Raw genomic sequence first — 10,304 nt, 5'->3', positions numbered from 1 at the left:
TTTTCCCTTTTATTTTAATTATTTTATATTTTCTTATATTTTTTAAAAATTTGAATAAATTTTTTTCTTATATGAGTTTTTCATTATTTAGTTTTAAGTAGGCAAAAATAGTGATTAATAGTTTCTCAACAAGTAAAATCTAATCATTCAACAAATCTAATTGTTACTTTACCCCCCATTAATTAACATATATGACTGTTTATTTACACTTGATTTAATTTACCACTAATGTATAGTTGTATCACATCACTTTGGTGGGAGTTAGTTGTAACTTTAATAATGGAGGACAGAAAGATATTTCATTTAATTTGTTTGATTTTTATTGGCATTTTTGATAGCTAAGCAATGACTTCATCGCATGATGTAATTACCAATTCAAACTCAAAAGATTTTCTTATAATCTTGATATTGACCCTCCCAATCTTTCACACCAAGTAGGAGTATATTCTTTTAGGATTTATTTTTATAGATAAACTATTTCTTTTATATTCAAATAGTAGTATTTCATAATTTTATCATTCCCATTGATATAAGTCTTTAATTAGTTGGTAAATTTTCTCACTCTTTCTAGTTATTTCACATATGGAATATTTATATATGAAGATATCAAATATTATTAACCCTTCTTAATTTTAGCTATAAAATACTCCCTCCGTTCCATAGTAATAGGAGCATTTTTCTATTTTCGTCCGTTCCATAGTAATATAGTCATTTCCCTTTTTAGTAAAAGTCAACACATTTTTCCACACCTACTTTACTCTCTCTTACTTTTTTCTATCTTCATCTCTCTACCTTTTTCATTTTCCACTTGATTCTCTCTTTACTTAACTCACCTAACATAATTTTTCTTAATCTCTGTGCCGAAAAGTTTTTCCTCCATTACTATGGAACGGAGGAAGTAACATGCATTGAGGTGAATATATTTTTATTTAGGAACATTACACGGAAAACATTGAAAGTTTGAAACAATTTGATGTAAAAAATGTTGATAACAACTTTAAAATATAAACATAAATCACTTTAAACCCATAGTATAGAGTAGTAATTTTCAGGAAATTTTATTGTCCAATTTGTGAATTATTGAAGATAATTCCACCATTTACCTCAAAGTTTTAGGCCCATACCCTGCACCACCATGTTTTTTTTATTCCTACTCAAAGTCAGTCCAACTCTAATAAAACAATTAAATAAATTAGTAGATTAATTTATTTTGTGTCGGTTATAACCTCGACAGTGAAGCCTTGTCAGCATCAAATTAATTAAATAACGACTTTTTTAGCTTAGTCAAATAATCCATATCCTAATTTTTTCTAGATAAACCCAAAAATTTCGAGTTATTTAGTACACAGTCTCCTCACACTTTTTAAAATTTCAAAAAAAGTTGAAGATTGGTTCATCCATTTCTATACGATTACGAATATTTAAAGCCACTAATACAATGATGTTTAATTATAATATTATCAATCCTAACTAACACACATTTTATCTCATATAAAATCAAAATTACAAAGTTGCAATTTAAATTCCCCCTATGAACCCATAATCTACTCTCTTGTTGATTTTGTTTATTTCATATGACAGTATAATAGTATTCAAATTAAATTTTCTATTTTTTAGTAATGATTTTGTGCTCTCTTTCATATGAATCATCTTAATCGAGTATTTATTTATTTTTAAATGGAATCTGGTGGTTGTAGTAAGTAAAGAAAATCACCTAACTGAAGTTGAAATTAATCGGGAACAAATATTTTACTTCATTGATTTATGTGGAAATCAATCTATGTAGGCCCCACGTTCTTTCTTCACAATAAAGGAAGAAAATAATCAAATATGTCCATTTGACCAAGCAAAGATTTATAATACTAAATATGTGTTCAAAGTTTCTAACAATATTAGATATCATAGGCTTGTAAAACATACAAACATCCACGTGGTTGCATATTATCAAATGAAACTTTTAAAATCTTTAAAAATACTTATGGACTAGATAAGGGAAATATCACCATACATTAAAGTAAACAACAATCAACAAAGAAACAAACAAAACCAAGGAAATTGATATGAACACATGTCACAAATTTAATAGAATTGGTTGCTTTTTAAAGAAGGAAAGCAAAAGAAAAGGGGAAAAGAATATACTCCCTTTGTCTCAAGTTAATAAGTCACTTCGGGCACATCCGATAAAATTGGATGGCCTTAAAGATGACACGCATGAATCGAGAAATGGCCCGTCCCAAATTAGTTGAAGTGTTTCATTTCTGCTGAAATTTAAGAAAGTGATAGTTCGTGAGTTAAACGAAGAGGATAAAGTAGTGATTAGAAAGGTTGATTTTGCAAAAAGAGGAAATGAAATCATTTAGCTTGGGATTTCATGAAAAGGAATACGAATTGATTAACTTGAGAGGGAGTACCTCTTTTCTACTCATTCATGAAACCCGAGGTAGCTCAGGTAGGGACTCCCGGTGATGGCGGGTTGGAATTCAAAACGGCCGCATGGTCCCCAGCACGAGCAATGACATCAGCATCGTTCAAGACCTCCACGCGTTCAAGCCCCAGCTGAAACTGAATCATTTCAAGATTCTCCCTCCCTCTGGCCTCGCAAGAGAGCCTATACTCAGATCAACTGATTCTGAATCAGATATTTCCTCGAAACTCTAAGAACAAATGGATACCAATACTCGAATTCTTGCTTCATCTCATCAAGAAGAGATGAAGAAATATCTGAGGATTTAGGATACGGACCGGTAAGAAAGAAACATGAAATCCCACACCTCATCAGTCAGCTGCTCTGGCTTTACGAAAGACCGGTTTCCTCCGGTACATATCGCCTCCCTGCAGAATATGAGATATCGTACAGAGACTCCACCAGGAAGCCCTCATCCCACGGGATACGAGTTCCAAGCACAAAATTTTGTGAGTACGCCCACTGAGCCAGCCAGCTCAAGGCGTGACGTGCTCAACCCAGACAAGCATTCCTCTGCAGCCTTCCACAATTCATCGTCTCCATATTTGATGTACCACTGATCAGTCAACACAACAACGATCTTGACACGGCTTTCTTTTCAGGCTCGCTGTAGACCAGCTCTAGAAGCTTTGCCCTTATCAAATTTTCAGCCTCCGGAAATCATGGTCCCCTTGTAGACTATTTTTTTGGCTCATCGAGCTTCTCTTTCTCGTTTTGGCTTTTGATCTTTTTGTCACTGCAAATCCTCTCAGCAGGCTTGTCACCAAAACCAAGATGGTGGATGATCTCAAACAGAACACCCCGCTCATCCTTCACTCTGGATGCCGGTTTTGCTTCCAAATCATGTAGTCGTCAGGAGAATCACTCGGAAACGAACACTGGTGACATTTCCCGTACCATTGTCCGTAAGCACTGATAACTAACATGGGTAGAGTGTATATAACATTGGTGTATGCCAACAGGGATCTCAATAAGATCTTGACCAGTTAACTCGACCAAACAAGCAGGTTTCTCAGGAACACGAGACAGCATCTGATGAGTCAAATGCAGAGCTTCCCTGTCAATCAAAATAAACACATCAGTGTCATTAATCTCAAAGGCCCCATACTCTCCATTGGGCAACACCCAACAATTCGTTTGCCCATACATTGTCTCTGGCCTCAAAGTTGCAGCGGCAAGATACACACCTTCTTCCCGTCCAGAACACTCATCTTAGGTGGGAAAGGCGAAACAACCTCCATTTCATGAGATTGTACTCTTGTGGGTTGACACCTTCCCCAGAAGCTCGATCGTGATCAGCACAGAGCAGACCATCCAATGGTGAATATGTACTAATATCTCAAAGATTCTCAAGTTCAGATGTATATTATAATTATACATAATTATACAATTTTGTCAACAAATCTACACACGGATCCATAATTAAGATTCTAGATGAGAGAAACTGAATGTGCTATGCTCAATTTCCTCATCTTATTTTCATTTTGGAGTGTGATCTTAGCACACTTCAATGTATGATTACTGGCAACAAAATAGGGACAATAACAAAGAGAACCAGAACAGGCGAGCAGCAAGTCACCTTAGCATCGGCCATCGCATTGGAAATTGGTTCTTCGAATATCTACCAACCACTTCCCAGATTAAGATTAAGCAACTTCTCATCCAAATTGTACAGGCGAAAAACGGGAACTGTGGACACCAACCTTTAATCCACGAACCAAGAATGAGTTTTTTCGAGATATCCTAGTTCGGTTTCATCAGTCCATGTGGGGAAGCAAGATGCAGGTCCCCTGCGCAAGAAAAAGACGAGATTCCAGCTAGAATCAAAATAGATACTACTCCTACTAATCATCTCAGCTGAAAAATATGCAAAAACAGAATACTAATCATCTCAGCTGAAAAATATGCAAAAACAGAATACTAATCATCTCAGCTGAAAAATGATGAAGGCAGCTAAAATCAATCACATGTAAATACTAATAAACCAATACATAATGCCCCAAACAAGATAAGACCAAATCAAACAACACCAAATCAGAAACAAATTTCCCCCAATTTCACTGCTTAAATCAAAACACCAAAATCAACACAAGCAGTAACAGAGGATTAATAAAACAACATTAACCCCAATTCGCCGTTTCAATCTAAACAGCAAAATCAACAGACGGCAGTAAGATAGGAGGAATAGATCCACAAAAATCAAGGAAATTTCCAATTTCTCATCGGATTCAATGCACATCAGCTTATAACAGCATAAAACAGCAAAATTAAACGGAAACTGCAGGGAAAAATTTGTGGAAAAAGACAAACCTTGATTTGGATGAGGGAGAGACACGGTTATTGCCCACTACACATATGTGAAAGTGATTAAATAATGTTACTTATCAGAACAAATATTTTATCAGTTTTTTGTTAATTTTATCAAGTACTGATATTTTAAACTGTTAAATAAGATAAGTGTACAGAATTTATATTTAAATTTTAAGAAACTAGTAGTATATGATTTTTTATAAAATAAATAAATAATTTGTATTTATAGTGTAACGTTTGCGTTAGTGTGCTAACTTATTTATAGTAATAATTGATTAAAATTATCAATACAAAGATATAATTATCTTAATACAACATGTAGATTTAAATATCAACACAAATACATAAATTTATCAACACAAGAAGATTGATAAATTTATGTCTTTGTGTTATATTTTTAACATCCAAAATTGATATTAGTTATTAGTTATTACTATTATAACTTAGTTAGTGTTTGATCACACACTGATAGAGTATTTAATTACTATATTTTATTTTTCACTCAGTTGGTTATATATACCCTCTGACATGTATGATTGGTTGAACCACAAATACGTAGCTTGATAGTTCGTTTACCGGTCTGATTTTTTAAAACATTAATGAATAGTAGTAGTACCCAAAAACAATGTGAGAAGTTAGTGGTTTTAAGAATCAATATCCCCTTTTAATATCATCGCAAAATTTAAAGTCACCGTAGTGCTAGGTGAATATAGATCGGTCTCATATTATGGAAACCTTACAAATTTAACTAATCCTTGTGCGGAAAAAGCCTTTCATTCGCTTCTCTTCGATGCAAGTTTTGGATTCCTATAATGTGCCCTAATTTTCGGCCTAATTCATCTTCTGATGATCGATTCAACCTCTGGTCCAAAACCACGGCCGCAAATATTTTTTGAATAAAAAAACAAAAAGAAAAACCCCGGGCGGTTCATTGGTACCACCCGGGGTGCACATTGTTATGAACTTGGCGGCAGTACTGTTGGCACGCTGGCAAGCAGGTGGCCTCCGTGGCGGCGGTGATTTGGAGACACACTGGCGTGCAGTGCTTCAGGCAGTTCGACAAGGTCCCAACCGGCCGCTTTCCCGGCTCCGGCTGCGGATCATTCGGATTGGCGCTTTTGCACGCTAAAATCATTGCCAATACACATAACAAAATCAAACAATCAGCCGGTTTCTTATCCGCCATATTTAATATTTCCTCTCTTTCTTTCTCTCTCTCGATCGAATGGATGGATGATGAAACGAAGAGAAAAGAGTTATTTTTGGCTAAAAATATAGAGATTGGTTGAGGAAAATTTGTGATGATAATGGCTACGAGAAATACTTGGAAGAATGTTGGAACTTTTTCTGGCCATTCTTAAAAAGGTATTGAAATGATTTAATATAAAATTTTGTAACACAAATTTTTTTGAAATTTTAACTTAATATTTGTATATTTAAGAAAAAAGTATATTTTTTACTAAATATTGTATAAATAAATCAAGCTCGAAATTATGTTACAATTTCAAATAAAATTTATATATCACTTCTTTCGGAGTATAATAATACAACAAATAAGAAAACTAATTTTTGATTAAACTCACTTAAATTAAAAAATTTAAGGATATTATGTACATGTACATTTATAGGGGTGCGTTAGGCTCCTTTGGACCCTAAGTGTCCTATTTCCTTCTTAATCTCAGCCCTTGGATCCTTGAATTGGATGGTTGTGATCAATGCATTATTAGTCTATAATGTTGCATTATTAGCCGCTGTGGATTATTAGAATGAAAATGTGTATTATTAGTCTATAATGTTGCATTATTAGCCGCTGTGCATTATTAGAATGAAAATGTGCATTATTAAATGACACGTGGCATTAATCTAACCGTCAGATGACAAAATCGTGGGGCTAGGATTAAGAAGAAAAAAGGACAAAAGATATTAAAAGTATTTGAATACATCCCTTTACATTTATCTTTTCTCTATTTTGTAATTGATTTTGTCATAATTGTTTTATTGCAAACTTCCAAAATTTGATTTCGATATATATTTATAATGTAATTTTAATAAGTCGGTTTCAATATAATACAAAATCGCTACACTAAAGGCAATCTCTTTCAGAAATTTCTTCGAACAGCTTAAAAACACTGGTGGTCTAGTTCAAGTTTCATTTTCGGTTTTCTGCTAAAATCTTGCGCTTCACCGCGATAATAAAGTTGGGCTTCTATTTCGATCCGTACATCGTGACCTTGCTCGTACAACAACTCTATGTAAAATATGGGTAACTCGCCACTGCACGCTAAGTGTTCGACGATTTGCCTGAATGCAAGATATTGAGTAAAGACATTGATGGTCATTTCAAGAATGGGTTCATTGGCGAAGGCATAGAGCTCGGATTCGTCATATGCTGGTTTCATTCCTGGTAAGTTCAATGCTTGTTGAGGTGTACGGTGTAAAATCGATCTAGTTTGAAGGATTGACCTTTTTTGGCTACTATAATATATTTTGAATTTTGAGTTTTGGTTGATGCAAAGGATATACTCTATCCATATATAAAAAGTCCACATATAATAAGTGAAAGTAAAATCTAAAATGGAAAATCTGAAAAACTAATCTAAATTACATGTAAAGTTGATGGTAAAAAGATCAAAGTACCAATGTATTAGTATAAATAGCATCACTAACAACACTATTGTGTGTAGACTCTACTCATGGATGCTCTTCTAGTTCGTCTTCTCTTGCATCCGTAATTCAATATATCTTCAACAAACTCATCTATAATGTCGAAGTATTTCTCTCTGAAGCTTCGACAGAATAGAAGTAGCCAACCAATGCTTCCTAAGGCCACAACATATCCAAGTGCCGCGAATACATATTCCCACTCAATCTCCTCATCTTCCGATGGTGATTGGTCGCTATCATTGGTACTAGTACCGGTGCATGTTACGTTGAGAGGAAAACCGCATAGCCCTGAGTTTCCTTTGAAGGAATCAACGGAAAATGTTTGTAACTGTCGACCGTTTGGAATCTCTCCATTGAGTTTATTGTATGACAGATTCAAGAATGAAAGGAATGTGAGCTCTGCAAACTCGCGAGGAATTGATCCCGACAATAGATTCATGGAGAGGTCGAGTGATTCGAGCTTGCTCATCTTGCCAAATAGCTTCGGGATTCCACCATTCAACGCGTTGTGGGAGAAGTTGAGGACATGAAGCGAGTTAAGATCACCGATTGCATTTGGTATCCCGCCGTGGAAACTATTGCAAGAGAAATCGATGACATTAAATTCGTACCAAATCTTAACAAACTGCTCCTCAACCCCTTTCAACATTAATTTCACCCCACTCGTTGCGCCAAATCCCTGTAAATAGTAATAGCCTTGCAAGTGTGTATCGTTGTCTAGCAACATCGCCCCCCAGCTAGTGAAGTTTATTGACTCCAGACTTCCATTGAAATGATTCGAAGATATATCTATAACTTGAAGACACGGCCAACTGTTGTGACACCTTACTTCTCCATGGAATCGGTTGAAATGTAAAACAAGAACACGCAGGCTGGATGACAGCATGCATGGGAAGACGTCGTTGATCTTGTTGTTCCCGACATTCAAGACCACCAACGACTTGCAACTTTTGAGTGACTTTGGGATTTTCCCTTCCAAAACGTTGCCATTAAGATCCAGATATTCTAGGGAGCAATGGCTGGAGAAACGATCCGGGATGTGACCACTGATGTTGTTCTTCCCTAGACTGATAACACGAAGAATCATGGTGTTTTCAAGTAGGCAAGAGGGTATACCACCACTCAATTTATTAACGGACAAGTCAAGAATACGGAGATACATGGCATTGCAGAGGGATATTGGAATTGAGCCACTGAAACTGTTACTAGCCAGAGATAACACTGAGAGTTCAGATGTCCGGTTTCCAACGTTGGAAGGAATCGGAAGGTGCAACTCGCCCCCAAGCTCGTTCGAGTGCAAGTACATGAATTGAAGAGAAGTAGGAATATGGTAAGGCTTCTGCAGACTAGTCAGACGATTCGAGGAGAGGTCCAGACGTTGAAGTCGCCTTCCCCAAATCCAACCAGGTATCTGTCCATCAATCCAATTGTTTGAAAGGTCTAACTCTACCAAATCACAATGTTTTATGAAACCTGGAAATTCATTCATGTTACATGAAGATAGTCTTAGCACTTCTAGCAATGTAAGAGCACATGAACTTGGATTGCTATTTCCAACTTCTACTAAAACATTTTTATTGCCAGATAGATCAAGCTCTGTAAGATTGACAAGATTTTGAATCTTGTCTAGTTGAAAAGTGCCATTGAACAAGTTTTCAGAAAGCAATAGGAATTCGAGACTCTGAAGGTGGAAGAGAGAGTCAGGAATAGGCCCTTCAAGTTGATTGCAACTCAAATCTAAAGCAACAAGTTTGGAGAGACTATGGAACAATGTAGAAGAGAGTGATCCTGAGAGGAAGTTATACGACAAGTCGACATGCCTTAGTTCGGTAAGGTTAGTAAAGGTGGATGGTATTGATCCCGAGAATCGACACTTAACTAGGTCTATGTAAGACAAAGTTTTGAGATTGCTAATTGAACTTGGAATCGACCCGAGGAAGTTGGTGAACCTCAACACTATAGTGTTAAGCGATCCGTTCCGAGTAAACGGAGGAATGCTTCCACTAAGTAGTGCATTAAAAGATAAATCAAGAATTTCCAAAGTAGGTATGTGGAAGATCATACTAGGAAAGGAGCCCTTCAAATTGGAATAAGCAAGAGTCAAGGTGGTCAAACTCGAGAAATTGGCGAACGAGTCAAGAACCACCGTTGATAGATCATTGCCATCTAGCCGGAGAATAGAAAGGGAATGGAGTTGTGAAAAGGACTTAACCAAATGGCCAGACAAGCCACAATCGCGCAAGCTCAACCCGGTGAGGTCGGGTAAATGTGATGATATAATGTGGCTCCATTTTTTCCTCTCATGAGAGGAAGTCACATTGAGACCATCAAGATAGAGCTCCCTAAGCCCGGTTAGGTTTCGTACAACCATCTCCAAATTTGGATTCTCGAGCTTTAGGGTTTTGTCGTCGTTGGATATGTCGAGACTAACCAGTCTCCTCAAGAAGGAAAGCTCCTTGGGAACCTGTCCACCAAAACCAGCAAATGACAAATTCAAGTGTGTCAAATAGGTCAAATTGTGAATACGTTTTGGAATAGGAGACAAGTTGAACTTATTGTAGGCAAGATTTAGCTTCTGCAGGTGGATAAGTTTGAACAGACTCGACGAGTCCCCAATTCCACCGGAGATGGCCTCATGGTCGAGCTGCAGGCTCACAACGTTGCCTGATGCATCGCATTCAACACCATACCACTCATCACTTTGAGGCCAATGAACCAATTTTGTTGATATGGAAGAATTGAAGATTAACTCATTCTTGAGTTGAAGCAACAAACTTTTCTGATGGTGAAGAAATTTGTTATTATATGAATGAGTAGTGAAAATGAAAGGGGAAAGTATGGAAATAAAGATAAACTTTTGCAGCAT

At 36.3% G+C, this 10,304-nt stretch overlaps 1 protein-coding gene and 1 long non-coding RNA gene across 10 annotated transcripts; both read right to left on the bottom strand.

Moving 5' to 3' along the window:
* Positions 1–2,033: 2,033 nt before the first annotated feature.
* On the bottom strand, positions 2,034–4,845 carry LOC125201390. 9 transcript variants are annotated; one of them, XR_007172900.1, is made up of 5 exons: positions 4,775–4,845; positions 4,168–4,254; positions 3,612–4,085; positions 2,412–3,521; positions 2,034–2,261 (listed from the first exon to the last, which is right to left on the bottom strand). It is a non-coding gene; the product is annotated as an uncharacterized LOC125201390 (long non-coding RNA). The 9 variants fall into 9 exon arrangements; XR_007172899.1 differs by lacking the exon at positions 4,775–4,845 and having other exon boundaries at positions 3,612–3,795; positions 4,044–4,085; positions 4,168–4,741; XR_007172893.1 differs by having other exon boundaries at positions 3,612–4,254.
* A 2,600-nt stretch (positions 4,846–7,445) lies between these two features.
* On the bottom strand, positions 7,446–10,304 carry LOC125190057 (receptor-like protein 7). The gene has a single exon (XM_048087256.1). It carries the CDS (start codon positions 10,302–10,304, stop codon positions 7,446–7,448), a length of 2,859 nt encoding a protein of 952 aa, XP_047943213.1.

This window comes from Salvia hispanica, chromosome 1 (genome assembly GCF_023119035.1).
Source record: "Salvia hispanica cultivar TCC Black 2014 chromosome 1, UniMelb_Shisp_WGS_1.0, whole genome shotgun sequence".
In the NCBI taxonomy this organism is placed as follows: Eukaryota; Viridiplantae; Streptophyta; class Magnoliopsida; order Lamiales; family Lamiaceae; genus Salvia; species Salvia hispanica.
The sequence above is the reverse complement of the archived record's forward strand: the minus strand, read 5'-3'. Positions and strand labels throughout refer to the sequence as shown.

Excerpts from the sequence above, each read along its gene's own strand:
- LOC125190057 (XM_048087256.1), bottom strand. The coding sequence starts at position 10,304 with ATGCTGCAAAAGTTTATCTTTATTTCCATACTTTCCCCTTTCATTTTC.